General features: G+C 37.4%; 1 protein-coding gene across 6 annotated transcripts in view; it reads right to left on the bottom strand.

The window, feature by feature from the left end:
• The window catches only part of CDK14 (cyclin dependent kinase 14), a 351806-nt gene that overhangs the window by 242292 nt on the left and 84670 nt on the right, over positions 1-24844 (bottom strand). For all 6 annotated transcript variants that reach the window (XM_058021900.1, XM_058021892.1, XM_058021917.1 and 3 more), the window contains 3 exons: positions 24479-24724; positions 14519-14613; positions 3600-3679 (listed from right to left, as the gene is read on the bottom strand). In XM_058021900.1, the coding sequence (XP_057877883.1) occupies positions 3600-3679; positions 14519-14613; positions 24479-24724 (421 nt within the window). The remainder of the gene's footprint in view (positions 1-3599; positions 3680-14518; positions 14614-24478; positions 24725-24844) is intronic.

Raw genomic sequence — 24844 nt, 5'->3', positions numbered from 1 at the left:
GCTTTTTTTCTCCTTTTTTTCTTTTTTTTTTCCTCCTTGGGCTCTTCAAAAGTAAATTAGATTATCTCAGACTAAGTGAATTAAATTCAGAAACATCCCATAAACTACATACAGTAAGCTGGTACATTTAACTCAGCCCAAGTAGAAAGAACACTTAGCATAGGCCACTTCTAAACTTTGTTCTAGAAATTCAATAGTGAGTTGAACTGCACCACTAAATATGCCACATTCACCTATTTTCATTTAAATCTATGGAACTTTGATGGTAGAAGACACAAACCCTTATCTGCTGTAAAAGCAGACTTACTTTATAAGCTTTAATTGAAGCTTCAGCTAAACCTCCCCCAGGCCTTAAAATTAACTATGATTTCCCTTATGCAGATTTACTGGGGTTTTTTTTGTTCAGTTGGAGTTTTTTTTCACTTTTTCTTCCACTTACTGCTTCAACCAAGTTAGCACTTGTCTCTACAGCCACACATTCCATATTTATCTCCTCCATTTCCCCACTTCTCCTAGTCTTTTTTCTTTGTAGCTTTGTTTTACTTTGAGCTTCATTCTACTGCTGTCACAACAGTAACAATATGCTTCCCGGTCCATAGGCAGCTACAACATTCCCTCAGCACGACCACTGCTTAGGATTTCAGGCTGTAACATCCCCCAAATTAGCATCACACAGCATCCCCCTCAGGAGCACCGAGCAGAAATGCTATTTTCTCTCACTGCTTTACTCAAGGAGCCAGGAGAAATGTTAAACAGTTTTCTAACAGTAGTTTTAATTTACAACTAACTAGACTTCTGCCTGAATTTGCCTTGCATTGTTGGAAAATTAGAAAATAAGGAGCAAGCCAAGATGAAACCTGCCTGGTTTCTCCATTATGAAAGAGTTTGGAAAGAAATGCCCTTCAACAGACCTCTGGCTCATACCATCATATATGCATTTTTCCATTATGGGAACACTATTCCTCAGATAACTGAAATTAGAAGTTGATCTCATCTTCAGTGGTATTTGTCCTTGTTCTAGTTGTCCCAGCCTAAATGATGGCACTGGAGCCCTTAGTTAATCATCAAAGATCAAGAGAAAACAGCTTAACACAGTGTCCCATTCTCACTGTTTTTCCATATCAAACTTATCAGATAATTTTAAGAGCTCATAGAAGCATTTATTTTTTCCCTTTTTTTCTCCCCACCCTTGTAGCTGACAGCAGCCATAGATGCATTACAGAACTCAGCATGTCCAAGATGGATGAGATGCTGCCAAGAGGAAAGGAGGAGCTTCCTAAGGTCCTGCTAGTGAAGGCTGCAGTGGCCATAGTGTTACTGTCAAATACTACCAGCCTGGCATAACATCAGAGAGGTCACCTTCTGAAATTTGCATTTCTAATTCAGCTTTCCTTACTTTTCTGGCCCTAATATTTGTTTCTGACAAAATCAAAACCAACAACAGAAAAGTCAAAGCCTAAATAAATATAGATTTTTTTCCCCTTCTCATCTTACATATCAGGTGTGTGTGACATCTACATGACATAAAACATACAGCATTACACTTATACTGATAGCTCCTGAAAGAAATTTCACTGTCAAGGAGATGAGATTTCATTTACCCCAAAAAACCCTCATAAACTGCCTATAACCCAAGTGTGATCCCACCTATCCAAGAGTCTACAAGAGTCAAGAAAAAACTTTTTTAGTATCCTAATACTCTTTGGATCTAGTCTCAGCTTCGATGACGACTTAAAAATACAATGGATGCACACAGTCCTACCATAATCAATGCTGCACTGTTGATTTGGTATTATTAACTTCAAGAGCTTTTCTAGACAAGACAATTATTCTACTACTATTAAAGCTATTCTACTACTATTAAACTGGCTTCAACCACAGTATTGTAGTCACAGCTAAAAATAAAACTTTCCAATGACAGTATGGGAAGTATTTTCATGCAACTGTGCCTTTATAATTTTTTTAACATAGCAAGTGGGAAAAATCTCTGTTCTTGTTCCTAATGAATACTTCTGTATACTGAGCTCACACACCACACTATTTATGAAGGGAAAGGGATTATACTGAATTTGACGGTTACAGCACTATAAGCTTTCATCTAGACCAAGCTCACATTAAAAAACCTTTTAAGTGTCACCAAAAAGGCACAAGAAAGCCGCATTTACTATTCTCTCATTAAGTCAGTACCATATCAACTACAAACCTGAAGAACAATAAACATATTTGAAACACAGACTGTTATAACTTGAACTCAGCATTAAAGATATTGAAAGCTGCACCCGTAACCCTCTGCACACCTCGTTATCACAGCACAGCTGCAGGGACAGACAGCTCACACATAAAATAGATATTGTTATGAATAAATGTGTCAGATCATTCAATAATTGTTACTCAGATGAAGCAGTAGAGAAGAACTGCGGAAATTCCTTCATAAATTTGCCACCCACGGTTTTCCCTCCTTTGTGAAAGAGCCACCTTTAAAATGCACAGTCTTGGGATGGAAATCCACAGTAGTTTAGTGACTTCAGGGTGTCAATCACATGAAACATGAGGGTTTTTTGCCCAGTCTACTCCAGAATGGGCTCATTGTACAGACAGACATACAGCAGACAGATGGCTGCAGGAGCAAGGCACAAGGGAGCTACAGCTGCTGTGTCTGGGCTCTCATGGTCATGAAGCCAGACATCTCACATGGAGGGCCAACTGCGGACCCTGTGAGGGCTGATGTTCCAGTACCTCCCTGGCTCATCTCATCCCAGGAATTAGGCTGATCGTGAAGTTTTAAGGGGTGCCTCAAAGTCGTAGCAGTTTCATCTCTTTAGTTCATTACCAATTTCAGCTGAGTCTGAACCAGTGCTGTGATGGTAAATTGTTTATTATTTCTCTACCAAGGCTCATTTTTAGTACCTTCTAAAAGAGCAGGACCACACAAAGAAGGCATATCCACCAATTTCTGTACAGGAGCTCGATACAGACAGGCTCAGATAAAGCAGCCGTCATTAGGGAACAGGAGAGGCTGACGAGGAGGGATAAAGGATGGAGCAGAAAGCTTAACAGGAATCTCCAGGCACCGTAGATAAGAACAATTCCCAGGCCACACAACTTAGAGTCCATGGGGAAGGAAAAACAAACACAAGCTAGTTGCAAACCACACACAGCTTCAAAAGTGCCTGCAGTTCTGCTCGATGATCTTTTGATTGCCTTTATCAAGAAATGCTTGTCATTGCTTCACGCTGCGTATATATGAAAAATCACATCTACCTTCATCCTAGGTGCTGCCTGCGGGCCAGAAATGCATCTTACACAGCTCCCTCCTCTTCCAGAGTGGCTTCTCACACCCACCTCACACATGCTCCCCAGTACTGTTCGCGTAGTAAATCTAACAGGAGCCAAAGCACAGGCGGAGCTGCATTCTTTAACAAGAACTCCCACACCAGAGGCTTTGTTTCTGAAGCACCAAAGTTTCATCCTACTGAGAACATAACCATGTAATTTGAATTCTCAAGCTATTCACTATAGCATGGCACAGAAATAAGAAGCACAATGCAATTACAAAAGAAAAAAACCCACATATATCATCACTAATTGTGAGTGCATACCTTCCCTGATAGCAGTAAATGGGGTTCCTTCCTCTTCTTGTAATCTAATCACCTTCAATGCCACCAGCTTTCCATTTACCCTGAAAGGGAAACAGGGGAGGGGAAGGAGAAATTTTGAAAAACCAAAATTATAGAAAAAACAGTATTTCTTATAATAGAACTTATTTCCTATCATGTACTTATTCAATTTCTCCCTGTCAATGCCAGTGATTCATCTACAGCACTGTAAGAAGCACTTCATAGCTTCCATAATGTCAACTTTATATTTTCACACTCAGATGCAATCCAAGAAATGATCTCAGTTTTATGTGAGTCAGTCTGCTTCCTTTCTACCACAGCTTTGTTACTGAAGCTTTGTTAAGAAGTAACACAATTTAAAGTTTCTGTTATAAAATATAAATTTCATTATTTGATCAAACGGTTCAGAGGAAAAGGCATATGATTTTCATCAATCACTCTACATGCAGTATATATCCAGATTTATACTGATTACCTCCTTCCCACAACATGATACACATTAGTATAACCTCCAAAAAGTTACAAAGTCTGTGTAATGAAATAATTCTTAGGTCATTCTGGTCATTTCCCACTAGGGCAGGATTGTTCCTGAGGCATATTCTTGACTACACGGCCCTGGCTACTTTTAGACTATAATAGCTCTCATTTATAAGTTTAAAAATATTTTGTGTTCCCAGAGACAAAAGTTCTTAACAGGTCATTTTTGCGTAAAATCTATTTGTCTTGTTTCATTTTTAGCATTCAAACTATCACCACACATTAATTACATTCCAGGCCTTGCAAAAAATCCAGTTGGTTCAGTTAATCCAAATAAAATCTCACAAAAATGGAACAAAGCTGGTATCCATTACCCTCTTCAAGAACAAACTCATATCATGAAACTTTAACAAACTCCCCATGTACAACAAGCAGTGGCAAAGATAAACTACCAAAAAGGCATAATACAGTTTTTAAAAAATATTGTTATTATTATCATTAAGATTTATTTCTGTAAAAGCAAAATTTGCCTTTACAGCCACAAAGCTCAAGGACATATTGGAGCCTTTACACTCCTGTAGTCATGGAGGCAATTCTCTCCTGTACTACAAGAGGGATGGCTTTACAACATGTTTTAAATTTTCAAGGCAAGATGATATGAACAGCCACCAACTCTGAATTCATCTTCTCCCTCAGGCTTTTAATTTTTGCAGTTATAGGACTTCAGTGACGGATGGCTACTGTCTTGTTTCTTCTGATTATTCCTCTTTCATAATTACCAAAACTCATTAGCCCTATACAGAACATAACACAATGACTCTGACCAAGTTAAGAGATCCTGGTTATCAAAAGATGGTTTACTCATCACCTTCCAATTAGTCATAATATTCAGGCTGGCACCAGTCCAAGTCTCAGGCCACTAGTCACTGTTGAAAAGAAATTATCAGCTTAACTCTCCTGGATTTCCCTTATAATTGTCTTACATATTTTTTATTTTGGATTCAAACAGGATTTATGGCATCAGAAAAAGATAAGCCTTGCCTCAAGTAACTTCATGTGTCATGCTCAGACAGGAGAATGAACCATGTTAAAAGCAGGACTGATGACAGACATGCAGTTCATAAACACGTGTCGTTTTCAATACCTCCATCAATCCACCAACCTACCTATCACATACATATTACTTAGATACCTGAAAAACTTGAATATTTTGCAACAGATGAAATAACTGCAGGAGGAATTTAAGAAAGAAAAGCAAGATCATTTTGTAGATAAAGAACAGGACAGATCCTGTGTTCAGAGAAGGTGATGTAAAATACAATGAAAAAAACCAGGGCAAAGAGGTACTAAGGAAACAGGCATATGAAGAGAAGGACAAAAAAACATACAGCATTGTGTAGCTTATGTTCATTTTAATCTGAAGTTCTACATTCCACTGGTTCATGAAGAGAAATATATAACACAAATAGCAATAGTATGGAACCCATTTCAAAGAATTCACAGTTAAACACAGTAGGTGAGCTGTTCTTTTTAGTTATCATTGCCCCTTTGTCATTGGTATCTGTCATCATCTTGATAGATATCATGGCAACTCTTAGTTCTACCAAAATAATCAAACCAATCACAAGTAGTGTTCCTCTGGGATTTCATTCTCCTCTTTAATACAATTTATCTCCAACATATCAATCTATAATTTCCATAATATAACATCCTCCTTATTCTCATTTACTACCCAGTCATTAAAATCTTTTTTTCCATTTAATTTTCTATAAACAGGAGCATATAAAACTGGAGATGTGAGAAATTATGAAGTATCAATTACAGAGATAGGGTGTTTATTCACATCCTTTAATTATCCTCCCACTGATGCAATCTCAGGGTGCAGTTAGATGATGCTGAAAAGATGAGCTAAGGGCTGCCTCACAGTAGAGGTTTCTCCTGCTTAAACCTTGCCACACACTCCTGATACTGACTTGTATTTGCTGTCATTTCTGCTGGACTTTACAATGAGACTGCTTAGGGAGCTTAAATAGGAGAAGACTGGCCCTTCCAAAAAGTGTTAAATAATACTTTTTAAAAATTATAAAGGCATTAAAAAAAGGAAAAAACGCTAACAAATACATAAGAACTGGGTTCACCTTTTGAGAAGCAATGTGTCATGGGATCAAGCCAGCTATGTCATGAAATTGCACCCTGAAACTTGAAATGCCATGTCAAAATAATATGGCAATTTCCTTAGAAACAACACTGAAAAAAGGAAAACTGGGTAAAATTACCTCTGCAATCTATCAATACCTGTCTTTGCAGACTTCAGAAGTGATTAGATAAGGTTAGGCAGAACTCCTTCCAGATATTGCTTCACATTTGTCTTCCATAACTTTCAAAGCATGCTCAGTATTTTCATTATTTCAAAGCCAAGTAGGAAACTGACAAGCAGACTGCCTTTTAGACAGTGAAAAGGCAACACCACTGATTCTTTTAACATCCAGGATTCATTAAACCACCTCTATTACCCACTGTCCAAAGCCAACAATTTCACACCTTCTCAAAACAGTACACTTCACTGTGTCAAAGATGACACTTATAATCTTATGCCCAGCCTGTCAACTGCCGCATTAGCTTCTATTAAGGACAATATTGGCAAAAGAATTCCTATTTTCTAAGCCATCCTCCCTCCTAAGCTAACTTGCTTTCTCTTTCTCATTGAAACACCTTCAGAGAAAGTACAGAAGTCTAAAGCCTCTCTAATTATCACACAAAACTACTTTAGTCTAGGCAAAACACCTGCAGCTGATGGACAGCTTTCCAATTTATGGAAATTCCTCACTTTACCATTATAAATTTTTCTAATAACTTTCTGATTATATATGCAACGTAGGCAATAGAAAAATTAGTCCAAATTGCTTTATGCAGCATAAAGTAAAAGTCTGCATATTATAAAAAAAACAAATGAGCCAGATATTACAAAAAATGCTAAGATAATGTGTCATTCTGCATTTTCTAAACCAGCAAATATCAGCACTACCAAAATAAATACATTTATTAAAAATGACCATTTATGAGAAAATAGAGAAAATTGGAAATTATTTAATGCATCATTAAGAACATATAATACTGATGAATATAAAGTAACTGATTATTTAATTGGCTTCACTGGGGATAAAGCTGATGATGCCACATAGAGAACAAAAGGGTACAATAACACTATTTTCTCAAGTTCTTCAGATATATTTAGATGACATAAATGTTCTAAATATACACATTTAAAAGAGTCAATTAACATAAAATCTGCCAATTCTGATTTAAATCTGTTTATTTAATACTGAGTTTTACCACTGTCTGGAGTTGAGGTTGAGCTCATAATTTGTGCAAGTGCTAAGCTTTGGAACACTTCTGCAAAGAAAAATCAGTACAAGATATTGGGATGATGCTCTAATTTGTGATACAAATTTCAAGAAACTAATTCTTGTGAAGAAAAATAACTTGCAATTGTTATTTCCTGTAAATATTCATTTACAGGAAAATCTCAAAGTTTGATGATCAAACCTTGAGAATACCTAATTAGATCTACTCTGTAGTGATACTGATGTCATAAACAGACACCTAAAACTCCAAACAGACCATGGGGGCCTAATGAAATCAGGCTCTGCCAGAAATTTCCTTTGAAGAAACCTGACAGAGGCACATTCACTGTAGGTTTAGTCACCTCTGATTATTCTACCAACGAATAACTAATTCCACATTGAGGGAAACACTTCTTTTAATCATTAACATAAAAGACAGTTGAGTGTAAACATGGCTTATATTATATTTTTCTTACTAAAAAGGACTTATATTTCTAGTTTACAAAAGCCACTCCCAGTCCTGCTAAAGCCCAAACAGGTTAATTCTCAAGAGACTAACACAGGCCCTGAATTTCTCTTTTTGAATCCCACCATCTTTTAACCTCATCCTAGGCCAAAGTTACCTCATCTTAGTAGAAGCCAGTGGATTAAAGATACTTCATAATGCTGACATTTATTAGGGCTGAAAAAACAGAAGATCAAAGGGTTTCATGTGAGATGAAGGATTTAAATTATTAATTAGTGCTGTCACTGGAACTTAGAAGTCAAGGCAGTCTCGTACAAAGAGTGTGGCAGCCCTCACTTGAACAGGAGCAGGTAAGATAAGAGCTTAGCCCCAGCTCACATCAGTTCAAACTAGCCAGCAGCTCATCCAAGCACAGGGGCTGTACTCGACCTGTGCCTGCTGGAAGGAGTGCCCTGGGAAGGGCAGCAGGCACAGCAGTGCTGAGCACATCCTGCTGCACTCCCCTCACATCTCCCACACCCCACTGGGGCTCGCAGAAAGAGATGTGTAAGACAAACAGAGCTATCCCTTATCAACAAGCGCCTCTTACCACTGTGCACAGTGACAGTCACAGGGGATCTGCTGAGAGATGCCACTGATCAGCAAACTGGAAAATGCAATAGTGCACAATGGCAGCTGGCAAATTAATTCAGTATTCTCCCTACCCTTCCAGTCATGCATACATGGCCAATAAGGCACTGTCCAGTAACTCTGCACATGTACGTACAGTAACTGTATTCTGTCCTAGTTTGTCTACCAAGTTTTCCAGGGCAGTCCTGGGTAAGTAATATAATAGACTTACTTTCTTCAGTTTTGTCCCCTGCTATGAGAGGTAATAATACTAAGTCCCCTCCTTAAACTGCATTCAGGTTGAAGCACAGCACATACAGTGTGATGTTATTTTTGTATTTTCAACTATGAAGAAAAAATTTCCCAATCTTTATTTTAAATGCTGAAAAATTCACTCAGTAAGTGATCAATACAGTCAATGATTCATCTTCTGGTTAGAATCCTAGTAATTTATTTTAGCACTTCCTCTACTTTAATAATTTTTCCACCGTTTAGCATTTTAGTTGAACATCTAGTTGTCATTGGTTTTCTAATTCAACTTTAAGTCCCTACTTTTATTAAAGATTTAGAATGCTAGAGATTTCTTTAAAACTTTTTATAATCCCATGTCATAACTTGCCTACAAAAATCAGTTAAGGAAATAAGTTAAAAAATGAGGGCGGGGGGGGGAAAGAAAGACTAGTTGGTAACCATAAAGTGCCTTTTTGTAACCCATGAATATGTATTCCTTTTCCAGCCATCTGTTATCCTCAGATGAAAAGAGGATTTCATTTGTAGGACATTAATTTCACACAATTTTCAAGAAATAAAGAAAAGGTTAGGAAAGTTTAGGTCATTAAGGCAATAAGAATCAGAGTAATTTTGAAATATCAGTCTAAATAAATTGGCCATAACATGAATAAAAACTTTCCTGTGAACTGGACTGCTGAACATGAAACTTATCAGGGAGCCTGTGAACACAACACCTCACGTGGGCATAGAGTAAAGCTTGGGGAATGACTGAAAAATGGCAGCTTGACCATTGCAAGCTTATGGCACTTGCAGCAGATTGAGCATAAAAGATAATCAGAGTCAAAGAGATCTCATGACAAGTAAAAAAATTATTTGCAAAAAAAATTGCAACTTCAAAAGCAAAAGTCAGAACAGCAATTAGTCCTGTCAGCCATCCTCAGTGAAGGTTTCAGCATCATAAACATAAGAATCAAAATACACATGCCATCCTTTTTCTTGTGAGCAGCCATCCACAGACATATTTATGAAACATCATGGTCAGCTATATTCCTAGCACACACTGCAGTACATCATGCCAGTAACAGACAGTGGCAGTGCCCCCCGATTATTCAGAGATTCCCTGCTGCCTCCAGAATAACACAGAAGGGAAACAAGGCCAGTACAGAGCACGATGCCTGGCTGAGCATGATCACTCTCCACTTTGCACCATGAACGCCCTATTGACTTTTAAGGTGAATAGTAAAAGGTACTGCCTTTGATGGACATAAATATCAAATGTCTGGGCTCTCTGAAAAAATACATTTCATCTTTGGATACAAGCTGTAGTCACCTTGAAAACAAAAATTCAGATTTTGAACTGAAATGGGAGAGGTGCCTGGATGGAAGGACTGCCCTATATCAGCAGCCTTTGAGCTCCTGTTGACAGCACCAGCTTCTACTGTGCTCTGCTCTGTGCTCTGCTGATCTCTCTTATTAATAGTTAAAAAGGATAGGGATCAGAATTCATTAAAACAAGTGTTCTATTAAGGGTAAGTTGAAATTATGTAATTTTACAATAGGGAAAATAGGCAAAAATGTCTTGATGTGGCTTTTAACAAATTCTACACATTTTTGCAATACTATGAGCACATGCAATTCAGTAAAGGTGCCCAAAAAGGTAAAGGTACAGTGAAAAATCACATGGACAGTCAAGAGGCAGATCAAGATCACAGTTCAGATACCACTGGCATGCCTCTCAAAACACAGACACATGCTGTGCTAGCAGCAGTCACAGATCACATCTCTTTAACTGAGGCAATCTTTTTAAATTCTTTGCCTTGAAGGGCAACTGAACACAGTGGGAGAGGCTGGAAAGCACGCCAACACAGAAAACTGCCAAAAGCACAGGTTTTTCCCTTAAGTGCAATATGCAGAGCTCCCAGTGGGGGAATGCAAGGCCTCCACACTGCTTTGCAAGGGACTCTGGTTGGCAGCAGCTCCCTTGTGCTGTCACCAGCTTCATCTCCAGACTCTCAACTCACATCAACACTTATGTGGCACAGATCAAGCCAGATCCCACTGCTGTATGTTCAGGTAAATTTATAAACAAGCTCAAGAAGCAGCAGGAAGACACACATGTCAATACACAGACAGGCAGCACTTGCTCAGCTCAACCATACAGTGAAATGACACAGGAATTCAAAGGCCACCCAGTGCTTTGCATCTACTGTATGGCGAACATCCAAGGTGTTAATCAAATACAGAGTCAATGGAACTTGCATCATTTTTTACAGTGTTATCAGTAAATTACTCTGCCCACTTCTCCAAAATTTTACAATAAAATAAATCCCCTCAAAGTCACCTGAATTTCATGCAGTAAGTAGCCTCTTATACAAGTAAAATATGAGAACCTAGCCTGAATGGAAGCAGAAAATGAACATGCCAAGATGAGTTTCATTACACACGTCTGATGTGCAACACATGAAATCAAATAGATTTACCTATTGATGCAACTGTCAGCCAGAAAAAAATGACTGCTTGGCTGTTTCTCCTATAAACAAAAAGCCCAGCCTAAGAGAATATTGCTTCACTTCCCTCAATAACACAGTCCTCTTCACTCTGCTGCTTCTTCACCCCAGGGATTCATTTTTATCTGACTCCAGAAAGAAATCCATCATCCAGTAAAAGGAATTAGCCCATTTCATTTCACTTTCCTGGAATACAACCACAGATGCTCAAAAAGATAGAAAAGCAATGGGTTTTATAGGAAGACAAGGGCTTGGTACCATTTATCCTGCTCCAAGATGCAAAAAGCCAGGGTTGCTCTGAAAGCAAGTTACTGTACATATTACTTTAAATCTTAGGAAAGGAATGGCTGATTTTGTGTCTGTTCAGGCAGATATACATCTTTTAGACTCTCTGAATAGCATGCTAAGATTAAGAATGTTTTATTCCATCATTATGATCAGCAGGGGAAATCATTTTAAAAGCTGAAATGTATCTCAGGAAATGCATAAAAAACCCCAAACTCAAACAATTGCCACATGCAGCTGGTGACAAACACTGAGCAAAATAATTCTGAGTATAAAGCATCATTTAAAATAGCTCAATACAATCTTAAATGTTCCAACTTTAACTACAGTTAAAGAAATATCTCAGAAACATTTTGGCAAAACAAAGAAACCAAGCACTAAAGTTGGTTGTTAGGGATTCTCAAACATTTTGAGCAAAATCCACTTGTTGTTTGTTACCAGCTCCAGCTTTTCCATCATGTGTGTGCATTTTGCATTGTGTCATGAGAACTTAATCCTTCAGCAGTCAAACTGGGCACATACCAAAATAAACAGACCTCTTTGGCTCATTTGTATTCCCACTGAGTCTGTAGGCAGAGGAACAGTGATACATACTACGGTCTCACCCTACATACCCAAATCAGAGCCTAGGAAAAAAAAAAAATCTCTATCCATTCCTGTATCATTTTAAAATAAAGCTATAAACAATCAGAGTAAAGCTGCTTGAAAAGCAGCAGCCAGGTCCAGGTCTCAGCCATGTAACCACGGAATTGTTCAGGCTGAAAAAGACCTCTGAGTCCAACCACTAACCCAGCACTGCCAGGCCCACCACTAAAACATGTCCCTAAGTGCCACATCTTTGAAACACTGCAGGGATGGGCCAGAGCCAATGCATTAATGCATTCACCCCACACCTCCTCACCTACATTCCCCAAGAGTCCATCACAGCAGTGATGCTCCTCCTTCTGTGGGGACACCACATGGGTCAGAGATTCCTCACCTTCTCAGGGGACAGAGAGGTAACAGGGCTACATTACCTCAACAAACAAGTCCTTTTGAAATAGCAGATAACACCTGTAGTGTTTCCCAAGTTCTTAAAGTACAACCTCTTCCTGCCATGAAGTAATTCAATTATCTCTACAGTTCAAGAAACAGAAGCCTGGACTGGAGGTGTCCAATCTCAATTGTGCTGGATAATATGGAAATTATTCAACTCTCAGCAGGGGAAAAAAAATGTCAAATTCAAACAGGTGACAGAATACTACTATAACAGTAGAAATACTGTCTGCATATGAATTCTCATTCACACTCTGGTTGCACATACTTTTCGTCAAAATGTGGTTTTGTCAGAACACATTTTAAAGACCTTGCAGAAGATGTTACAAGGCAACAGGACAAAGTCATACATAATTGTTATAACTCTCACTACTTATTCAGAACAAGCTGTTTGCAATAGAGAATGCAGTGTGCCCAGTAATTCCAACTTGTTATTCAAGTACCATTAAAATCATTGAAGTATATCTTTCAGATTTGCAGGCAACTCTACTAAAATGAGTATTTCTAACCAATCTACATTTCATAACATGTTCACTATTAATGCAATAGCTTCAGGGAAGGGTTTTGCTTTTGTTTTTGTTTTTAAATTTCAGTCTGTTCCACTGACTGATGGGACATCCAGTGGCTCTGTTGCCTTAGTTCAGTCTTACTGAAAGCTGAGACATATGGACTGACTGTCATCAGATACTCACTGTGATTTTACTCAAGGATTTTAGTAATTAGGCACAACCTGAAATCTATACTGTTTTCTCATATTACATAGACCCCAATAAAAAGCTTACACATGTATAATGTCTGGAACTTATGGTAATGCATAACTGAGCCATTAGCAAGACAAAGTAATAGCCTTTCCTTGAAGAAGGCTGCCAGTGAAAGACAATACCTGCAGTGGCATGGCATAAGTGTGAATATTTCTTCTACATTTAGAACATGTTTTTATTACTATCGGCTGTTATTATGCTTGTCAATACCTAAGCAAGCTATTGACAGATGAGGGAACCCTCATTTTAATTTATTACAAATATTCAGTTAAAAAAGATCATTTTCAATACCTAACCAAGTTAATGAACCTGGAAAATGTTCAGACATATTTTCTTTTTTTACATAGTTATTCTGTCCCATGACCATCATGGTATTCTCTGCTGGAATGGCAGTGTTGTCTCATGTATTATTGACTAACCAAAGTTTTAAAATAAAGATATCACATGTACCAAATCCCTGTTTTACAACTTCTTTACTATTATTGGAAATTTGATTATGAAAATTTCATTAAATATGTCAAATGGCACAAGGCACTCTGCTTCACAATGGATAGCTCTGAATGGAAGCACTGGCTGAAGAAGTATATTTTAAGTGTGCTTACTGAGTTATTTTATGCAATAGAAAAGCGCTTAGGGCATTTGGGGATAAAAAAGCTACAACAAATAACATTAAAGTGGCTGAAAAAATATGTGACATGTATAAAGTAGATTTTGAGGTAGAGTAGTTGCAACAATTGTAAATAAACCATTGTAAACAAACTAAACCTAGAGTAGCCCAAAATTCCATTCATTCCCTTCATGCTGTTTTATTTAAGTTTTTTAATAATGATAAACACAAATGAACAACTTATCACATATATTCAGCATTGTTCTCAGGCCATCATAAAACCCTACCTGACATCATATTTTGCTTTTACCCCTAGGAATGAATTTGGTATGGACACCAAAGAAGTAGCACAACATTGAAGTGCAACCAAAACATCAGATTTACAAGAACCTCATCTTGCTCTGGTGTATGCAATGTGCTACCTGTGGACGATGGTCTCAGCCCCTTCCACTGGAGCACATGGCAGTCAGCAGCACTTGGATTCACAGAGATCTATGTACATGTTCAGCAACATCACTTGATACTTTCTGCTTATCTTTATTTACTCACAAAATTAAAAGAAAAGAAAACACCACTTACTTGCTTTTTCCTTTGTATACTGTGGCATAGGACCCTTCCCCTAGTTTTTCCAGTTTTTCATATGAGTCTGCTTTTCCAAACTTAGGGCTTGTAGGCTAAACAAAACAAAAAAAAGATGATCTTTCAGCATTGCACCCATAACATTAAAACTGCTTTGACTCAACCTTTAGAGACCAAATATCATTACCAAGGCTCAAAGACATACTGGTTTGCAGTAACTAACAAAAAAAATTAATAAGGAAAAAATCATTATTATTTGTTCAACAACCCAGATGGTAGTTGCAAATATCAACCAGACAGTTACATCACTGGATCTATCAAAAAAAATTTTATTCTTAAGAGATGGCTCTGTTTTATTTTTCACACATATCATTTCATAGAGGAAAATAGACCATTAACAACTGAAGCATCTTGTCTATGTTTAGAGATCTAAACAGCACCCTTAATCTGCCCCACAAAATCAGACTAGTAAAGCTGTTTAATAATTTTTTCCTTTCATACTTTTTTAGACTAAAGCCCATCCAAAAACATTGCTCTAAGCAGTCAGTGTCCCATTAAATCACTCATTGTTCAGAGTGGTCAAAATGCTACAGGAAAGCATCTTTAATGACATCATCTTCTGAATTATGGTTAGAGTCTTCAGATGTGGATATAAACATATCACAGTTTAATGTACACTTTATATAGTTGATAAAAGTCCTGTATCCTTAATATTTGCAGCCTAAGTGAGGAGTCTAAAACTGAGCCAAGTTAAGGAATGATCCTTGCTCAAAGGGCCAGGCTGCTCAGCTGGCCTTTGTGATAGACTGATACTTGCCCCCCCTTTGCACAGTCCTAACAGAGAACAAATCAATTCTGCAAAAACAGAAATTCACCTGACATTAAAACTTTCCATTCTGAAATTCTGAGAAAATGTTTGACTGTTTTGAAGTGCATTCCGTTTTCCCACATTTCCCCACTTTCCAGTTGTCTGGAAGGAAACAGAATTTTATTTTTTCTCCAAGACCTGATGGACACTGCAAAAAACTGACTTGCAGCTGCCCTTAACACACCTACATATGTTCTAGTCTGCAGTGCTCAGATATTCTTCCTGTCCTAAACCAACCAAAAGATCATAGAGAAAGAAAGTTGGGAGAGTCAGCACTATACTCAATTCACACACAGTGGCTGATTTGATAATACTCTTGCTAAATGCCACAGAGGAAAACAGACAAACAAACCCAGCATGGCTGAGGTTGAATTCAGCTGGGATGAGCCACGTGCAGCTGTACACATGGTACCCTATGTCTGATTTACAAAAAGTATCTATGTATCTGTATTTTGAAAGGAAACAAGCATTACAGTACAGTGTACATCTGTGTGTAAATTCTTGCTAAGCCATGGTTGAAAGTTTTAAATCAACTCACCTTAAAAATTGCTTTATTTAAACAGGCAGAGGCATCCCAGGTAAGCTGACATGGTGCCTCATAATTGGCCACTACTATCAACCATTAGCCAGAAAAAGCAAACATTCTCTTTATTCAACTATTCTTCACTTGTCCTATGCAAAAAATTCTGGCACTTTGACAAATATACACCTTTTTTGATATCAATATTCCAGCTTCCTATTCAATGGCATAAGGGCCTACATACACGTTTGCAAAATTGAGCCCTTTCACCTCTCTCCAATACAAAGAACAACCCATTATTATTTTGCTATCCAATTCCTAAGTATTAATAGACTTACACAAATTTGTCATAAGGAAACACTCAGATCTTTTTTCTACTACATTATTTTGAACCCTTCATTATAGATAAGGCAGTAATATTCTCGGTTTCCAATCTGTCCTTAAAAAGGCATTTTGCATGGTTATAAAAAAATTAGGATTTTTTAAATCACAGTTTTATTACAGATGTCACTAATAGAGGTGACTAAAATATTTATTCAAGTAGACTTCCCATTTAGCTATCCAATTATGGACTAATGCAACATTAAAAAACTTCAGAAAAGAAGTGGTTAGATGTTTAAATGTCTTGCATATAATGAAGAGGGAGTGCAAAGTATTTCCCAGATTGCAGGCTGCAGTGAACACACAGTGAGTAGCTTTGTTTGGAGTGGAAATGCTGCCCTAGTTAACAGTGAATAGTTCACTGTTGGCTTCCTCATAACGAGACAGAGAGAGGACAGCGTGCATACATGTGTTTCACATCCATTCTTATTTTCACACTGAGATTTGCTTTTATTCCCTACCTCTGGGAACCATAATCTAAAGGTCACAACAACTTGTAAAGCCCTAAGATCTTGATAGGAAACAGGATGTCTTTAATCCATTACCACACAGTAAATCATCAACAATAATTATTCCTACAACCTCAAGCTCATTTCTCCATAGTCCAGCTGCCAGAAGCACAGACTAGAAGTCATAACATCTGACTCCTTCTCCTCCTGGAAGTGCTGCATCCTCACCAAGTACAGGCAAACCCAAAAGCTGGTGTTGCCTGGATTGGGATTGCCAACCCCTGGCTGACACCTTCCCTGCCCAGCCTACAGCAGCTCTGCTCCCATGGCACCATCACACTGGATTGCCCAGTTCTTCACTGTGAGAGCTGCCTTTGTGAAAATGGACATTATTTTTCCTTGCATTTGTAATCTTTAAAGGCTTACAATTTTTAAAGGCATGTGGTGGAGAAAAGCACTTCATGAAAATTTATTTTTAAAAAATATTTTTTATATTATTAGATATATTAATTTGCCTCAGAATTTATTCAATTTGTGAGATACTTCTTAATGAAATGTCAAAACACTCATCCATATTGCAATTATTTTAGACAATGAAGGGACAGCTTTACCATTTCCCCAAAACTTTCTCCATTTTTTAAAAATGAAATCTCATACACTAATTCAAGCTTTTCATTACAAATTGCCTATGAAATTAAGAAGTTCCAACACTATTTATATTTCCTTTTATTTCTGGATTATAAAGGAGCTGAAGACTGAAATAATGCAAAAATGCATAACTTTTCAAAACCTAAGTTTTAAGCTTAAATGAATCTAAATGAAGGAATCTGAATAATTTGAAATTCCACATGACTGCTGAAAACTATAACCATTTCACCCTAGTTTCCTTTATTATTACAGTCCCTCATACATATGGGTATTTTTTCAGCTTCATAGATATGGATTTCATTATTCAGATATCCTTTACAATCATTTCTGTTTAAAAATATTATTTGTTACAGCAAGGTTGGTGGCTTTTTCATTAAATGTTAACATTAAAATCAAATCTAGAAAATCCACTTTTAAGTACAATTTCTTCTTCTAAAGTATTTTATTCCTTCTGGTAAAATACATGGCAATGTATATACACAGAGATTTGTGTTTGTTCAATCACAGGAGTCCCTTACTCTGCCTGGGATGTGGTTGACTGAAATATGCATGGTGAGTGAGACACATCCAGAGCACATCAGATGTGCTTGCATCAGCCACTGACAGATATCACAAGCAGCAGACTCACAGGAAATTCCCTGTATTTTACATAACATTTTACAATCCCCCATTTTGACCTAGACAATATTTCTCAATGGAAAAGAGTACTGGTTACAGCTGAACACATGTATTTCACCCAAGACAAAAAGCTTCTCTTTGAGGATGTAACCTTACAATATTTCTATGGCTATTATTTTTCCATTCCTCTTGCTCCTTCTTACTGCTTTTTAACCCTCTAAAACACCATCAGAGAATCACAGAATTATTTAGCTTTGAAAAAATTTTAAAAAACTCTAGTCCAACTCAAGTCCAACTCTAATCCTAACACTGCCAAGCCCACCCCATATGTCCTCAAGCTCCACATCTATACACATCTTTCAAATATCTCCAGGGATTGTGACTCAGTCACTTCCCTGAGAAGCCTTTTCCAGTGCTTGGCAACCCTTCTATGTACTAAACATCATTGGGACTACTTAGGCTTGTTGCTCCATGTTAGAGCTCCTCATTTGCTACCAAAAATCCCAACTTACAAAGCTGAGAAAAAAACCCCAACACCTAGATGCATATGTGACCAGGTCTGAACTATCTAAAAGCAAAAAGTTAAATAGGCAGTAAACAACCAGGCAGCAAGAAATTGATACAACTGGAAAACTCACTGCAAAGTGAACTTGCATGCTCTGGAGAAATCTTTCAAAGAACTCAAATGGGAAAGCTAAATTAATTACTGAGACAAAAGACAGTAAAGGTCCTCATGCCTCTGAAGAACAGTCCCAAGTCACTGTGAAAGTCAGCACAGGTTGTGGTAGATCATGTTATCCCCAAGAGGACATAGGCAACTGGAGCACAGAGCAATGCAGATCTTTCCCCTCAGGAAACTCACTGGGAATTTTACTTCTTTGCCTTCACGTTCCACTTTCCTTGAAAATAGTTTTCATTAGGCAGCTTTCTTATTATAAGCCTACATTTTTCCCAGTGCTAGATCAGTCTAAGAGCCCCACTGAGCACAGAAGTGAGCATTTTTAGCAGCAGCATGGCTTGCAGTAACCAAGATTAGATATTTTTTCCCCTCTGGTTAAGGAAATACAGATCATAGTAACAAAGATAGAGAGAGTATGCCAAAATGTTGAGTACAGAAATAGAAGAAGCTAGTAGTTCAAACTGACGTGAGAGTATTAAAAATAACAAAGGAAAAAAGAAATGAGAAGAAACTGTGTTTTCTGACCACATAGTTTCAAATGGCTGTTTCATTGATACAGCCTGTAGGAGAGATAATAGGTTTAAAACAAGGTCTTGCAGTGTGAATCCCTGCACTACATTGCCACGTGAATACTTTCTCAGAATTTTTCAAAATCTATGTAATAAAGAAGGCTTTAATGGAAAATTACACTGAAAATCACCTGACTATTCCTATAGAAGCTGTGTGGGTTATGTTCTCATGCATTTTTCATAACTGCAGAACAGCTTGTGAATGTCACACTTAACTGCCACACTCCTGAGTCTAAGTTTTAAATAGATCCTTTCTCTTTTTTTTTTTTTTAACTGGGGGATATTAAACTTCAATATAAAACTACCACCAAGAGAAAAATATTTTCACAGTACCTCTGTAAACTAAAGAAAAATCAAAAGTGAATATCTGCTTTGTTATACACCTGAAAAGAAATAAATTGATTGCTAGAAAAACTTGAAAGAAAAATACAGGCCAGGAAGCTCAACTGAGATTAAATCACAAGAATGACAGATGATTACTTTTTAAGCATCTCTTTGTCACGAGAGTAAACCTTCTTTCACAAAACCAGATGCAGTTTCCACACTAATTGCAGGTTGTATCCTACCTATAATAATAGGCCAAATTGACCATATCTTGAAAGTGGGACTGTTTTCTAGGGCAATGTTCAAGGGATACAAAGATGTTCAAGCATTCAAACCAAGCCTCAGCCTCAGTTCTCCCACTCTCTGATCCCATTCTGCTGCTTGCATCTTCCTAGCCCTTGAACACACGGCCATAAATTAAGAGCAACCTGGGCTGAAGCAACCATAGAGCTCCCTGTGAAGGGTGCAGTTTTTAGAGCTCTTCACTTGCTCTCCAGGCTATTAGAGCACAGGAGCTGGCTCAACTGCCACATTTCATCTGCCTTTTCATCTAGAGAGTATCCTTTAGGTTAAGGATTTATTAATGCTTCCTTTGTGCCAGTAAGAACACGCCACTCTCTACACCAAGCTTTGAAATTATGCTACCTCCATAAAACACATCAACCAGGAAGGATGCAGCTCCCCTAGGAATTTACAGGTTCCTAACTGGAGAAGCTTGCCTACATCTGAAGAAGAAGAGAGGCAAGATTGGCACAGCAAGTGATTATTTTGGTAGACAGAAATGACGTCTAACTTTCAGGGAAAATCCTGACATTAGTGTCTATTTTAGAATTAGATTTCTTACACAACTTATTTTAGATGTGCTAACAGGATCAGTCGGATCATTATAGGAGTCATGCTTTTTTGCTTGTACTTTTTGGAGGAAAGTTGCATGTATCAGAACTGAAAATTAATAAAGGTAACAGAAACAGAAGAAAGGCTGCTCTCCCAAAAAAAGTACAGAGTCAGTGCAGTAAAGCACTGCTTATTGAAATTACTTTTATTTTAATGTTTGGGGTTTTTACATTTATCTGAGTTAGTAGAATATTAGCATTTTGCTTGATTTTGTTTTTAAAAAGTAACTGACAGGTAGGAACCTATACCTATGCATGATATTTAAACTCACCACCAGGGAGCTTAAGCTATTCAAAGAGAACAAACTGATGTGCATCACTACATAACTAAATCTTGAGCAGATAGCTACTTTATACAGCTTGCAATATTCTATTTATATAGGGTACAAAAGTAATATTTTAGTGTATAAAATGTGAACTCAATACACCAAAACTTTACCTTGCACTGGAGAGTTTGATCACGTGTCTAAAGAGCAGGGATCTCAAATAAAATTCTCAGATAATTCGAGTCAAGCCATCTTTTAAAACCAGCTGTTTGGGGCAGAGTGGCAGATGTTTGCTTTTCAGTTGTGATTTTTGTCTAGTTTATTATGTAGTATTAACTTTTTTTTCATTTAAGGAGAAAAGAAAAGCATTTTCTTGCCTTAGTAGACAAAGGACTCAGCATGAGAATTTTACAAAAATAGATAAAGACAGAGAGATGGATAAGTATGCACAGCTATAGTTATATGTATATTTTATTTATATACATACAACACATATATTGTGATGGAATGGACCAGACAAAAGGTTAGTCAAGCCAAATTCCCTTCTAACAGTGGCTGACAGGCAATGCACAGGTAGGAAAATGCCTACTTCACTACCTCCAGGTTATCCACTACTCTGTTGTGATAAAGAAATAATTCTCTTTTGCTGGAAAATTCAGCAACATAGCATAGCAACATACAATTTCAATCAGCATAAGCAGTTTGGAAATCACTCCCATAGATGCTTTCTTATGTTCATAGTAAGCAGAGAAGGTGGGAAGATTCTAAGTGTAAAAATTAAAAAAAATTCTTGTTGTACAAGAAGAAACAAACAAAAATTTCTAAATTCTGTCTGTACACTACTGCACCAATTAACAGAACAGGAATTCTACCAGGTTGCAACAATGTGTGACATTAACTGCAGAAAAATACTTCAAGTTCAAAAGCAAGAGATTTATTTTCCAAGTGACAACCTGTGTGAGGATCATGGAGCTCCAGCTTCCCCAAACCTCTGTGTGCGTTTCATCTCTCTCATCACAAAGTGCAGTGCATTTCAAAGGTATGGACTACACAAAATGGGCAACACACCACCTGCAGAGTATTTTGTAATCTTTACCAAACACTGAAACTGATACCTGTCAGAGAGGTGATAAAGCTGCTGAGATTAATCAAAACTGAAACTGACACACCAGGGCATTATAAACAAGGTCTTTCAGGTCACATCTTGAAAAATGTTATTTTTCTGAGACAAATAAAAGACTTTTACCTGAGCAGAAGCAGTGAGTGATATGGAAACTGCAAGCATTGGCCATGTACCTTCTGTACAGAGGACTTCAAATGATGAAAAGACAAGACAAAATGGAAGTCTAACTCTAATTCTGTTCCTCTACTAAACAGAGAAAGAGAAATTTGAAGGTAGCATATCTCTATCAGAACATCTTAAAATAAAGCTTACAGAAAGCAGAGCCAAAACTGAAAAATAACTCCACAGCTGTAGCCCATATGACCCAAAGGGCATAACATGTTCAAGAATATTTACAGAAACTGAACTGCTTGTTCAGACTGGTATAACCTATACAAGAGAGAATTTCCAGAGAACCAAGTATGAACTCAGTAAGGGAGAGTATGCAGCTGACTTGGAAGAAAAAGATGTAATGATCAGAAGAGTAAGTAGCAGGGGCATCTGCTAGACAACCATAAACTCTTTGTTAATTCAAAACCACAGAATGATACATTTCTGTGCCTAACCACACGGGTATCACTCAATAAAATGTGCATCAGGGCATCCACTGCCTGAAGCCATGTATTCAGGTTCTGGGAATAGGAATAAAGCATCTTGCTCTTGTCTCTGCCTTGGATGGCTGAACTCAGGTCTGCCAGGCAGGACCAGGTGTGACCTGATCAGCAGAGGGCTAACACCACCTTTTGCTGTGAACTGCTCTTTCCTTTTCATTGGCATGAACACTTTCATCATTCCACATGCTCTTCCTTGTGAGAAAAAGCGAAAAAAAAACCAACTAAATACTAACAATGCCTCCAAGCAAAAGGAGGAACTGAGTCCACCAAACAGAGCTATAAAAATCAGAGAGAATTACAGGAAGTTGAGAAATAAGAATTGCATTTCAAGAAATTCCTTTGCAGCTCCTGTATCCAGCAAGTCTGTGTGAGTCACTGTGGACAAGGATTACCAAAAGCATATGTTTAGCTAGGGCTCTAAGCAGCAGCATATTAGTAGAGGAAGCATTAATGTCATTTACATAAGAAAACACCAGGATCATGGGAGATTGTACGGATGCAGTAGAGTGCCAGCCCTCTGGAAAAGAACAAAATACCAAAAGCACAGTTTCAAAAATATCTGCTTCAAAATTCTGGAAAAAAACCAGCTGAAGCCATTCAATGTTAACAGGAGAATGTCAAAAACTTTAACAGAAATTAGTAATAGCTTCTAAGAGGAGCAGCAGAGATAAGGAGTAAGTTAATAACACTAAATACTTGAGATTGTCCCAAAAAAATCATTTAAATTAATAGTTGTCATGCCAAAAACTAATTAGGCATCACAAACAAGTGAACACAATGCAAATAGATTCTTCCATTCCTAATGATTGTAAAAGTTTTATAGTTAAGAATTCCCTGTCATGGACCCAGATGGAATACACTGGAGACATCTTTGGCAGCAGCTATATAATGCCAAGTGATGGTAAAAAAGCAAATTTGTTTTTGCTACAGATGGTTACATTTTAAAATGTAACCTTTTCTAAAAAGGACAGTCCCCTGGAGGGGTGACATCTTACCCGCTAAATCCACACGGGTTAAACACAGCTCATCAACAGAAAATTCATCTCCTGCCATTTCTGTCAGAAGTCTGACAAACTTCAGTCAAACTTCTGTAGGGAGGACATAACATGTCCAGAAGATAGAGCAAAACAAAGAAAATAAAGAAAAGAAAAAGGAAGAGGAAATCAACCTTTTAAATTTTTTCCCACCGAATAAGATTTGAAGTGTTACATCCATTCTACTTAGATCTGTAGTTTTCAACTCAAAGGTCACATTATTATGGATTTTTCTTCCCAAAGCGTAACAGAAATAGTTTTTCAATAATTTTGAAGGTCTTTTGGGGGAAATCAGTTCTGGGCATTACTCATTAAAGACATGACATTTTATTTATCTAGTTTCTTTCAAGATACTTGAGAATAAAACTGTTATGATGTGTTCCCAAACCCTTCTCTGTAATTTTTCTCTCTTCCCTCTCTCACAGAGATTCTGACAGAGAAACGAATGTTATTTTTACGACTTGATTTTAAAAAGAGAATTATAAAATGTAAACAAAATCCATCAAATCTGATCTGTTTCTCTAAAACTGAAAACTAAAAATCAAAAAGACAATTCATGTGGTTTCTTAAACTTCATGGGAAAGAATTCCTCTTAACAAATAAGCAATCCTCTGCCAAATTTGCTGCATAAACATTATAGCAGCTGTAATGACATACCAGGATAAGGAGAGGAAAATGCTTAGAAATCCTGTAAGACACCCTAAAAAACATCTGAAAGGAATTTCACAATCATATTCTTTTTCAAGATCTATTTTCTGATCCTATTTCATTTATAACACCACAAATATATATGGAAAAACACATTTAATAGCAGCTTTGACCTTTTTCTTTGTTGCTTCCATGTAAACAATCCCTTCTTAAGCAAGAAAACATTTATCTGGTGCCTCTAATTCCATCATTTAGCACATGCAGGGGTATCAGGACTGTGCACTTACAGAGCTGGGGCTGGAGTGCCGCCTGACTTTAGGCGATTCCTTCCCTGCAGATGAAGTTTTGAAGTTAATGCAGGCGTTGTTCTCTGAATGAACCCTCTTCACTTGATTAGTTGGCTTCTCAAATGGATCAAAACTACTCTGTGTCCTCTGTACCCGAACTTTTTTATCCTCAGGAATTGTATCCAGAGGTTTGATCACTGAATCCATTCCCTGGCAGTTCCGTGTAGACATCTTTGTGACACATATCTGAAAAGAAAAAACATCATTTGTTGACTCTAACAGGCTTAAAGTTGATATTATCCCATGCACTAGCCAGCATCAAAAAAGGCACTGAACTTTATAAGCATTCACTTTCTATTTCTATGC

Source organism: Melospiza georgiana, chromosome 1, assembly GCF_028018845.1.
Source record: "Melospiza georgiana isolate bMelGeo1 chromosome 1, bMelGeo1.pri, whole genome shotgun sequence".
Taxonomy (NCBI): Eukaryota; Metazoa; Chordata; class Aves; order Passeriformes; family Passerellidae; genus Melospiza; species Melospiza georgiana.
This window is presented reverse-complemented; position numbering and strand designations above follow the sequence as displayed.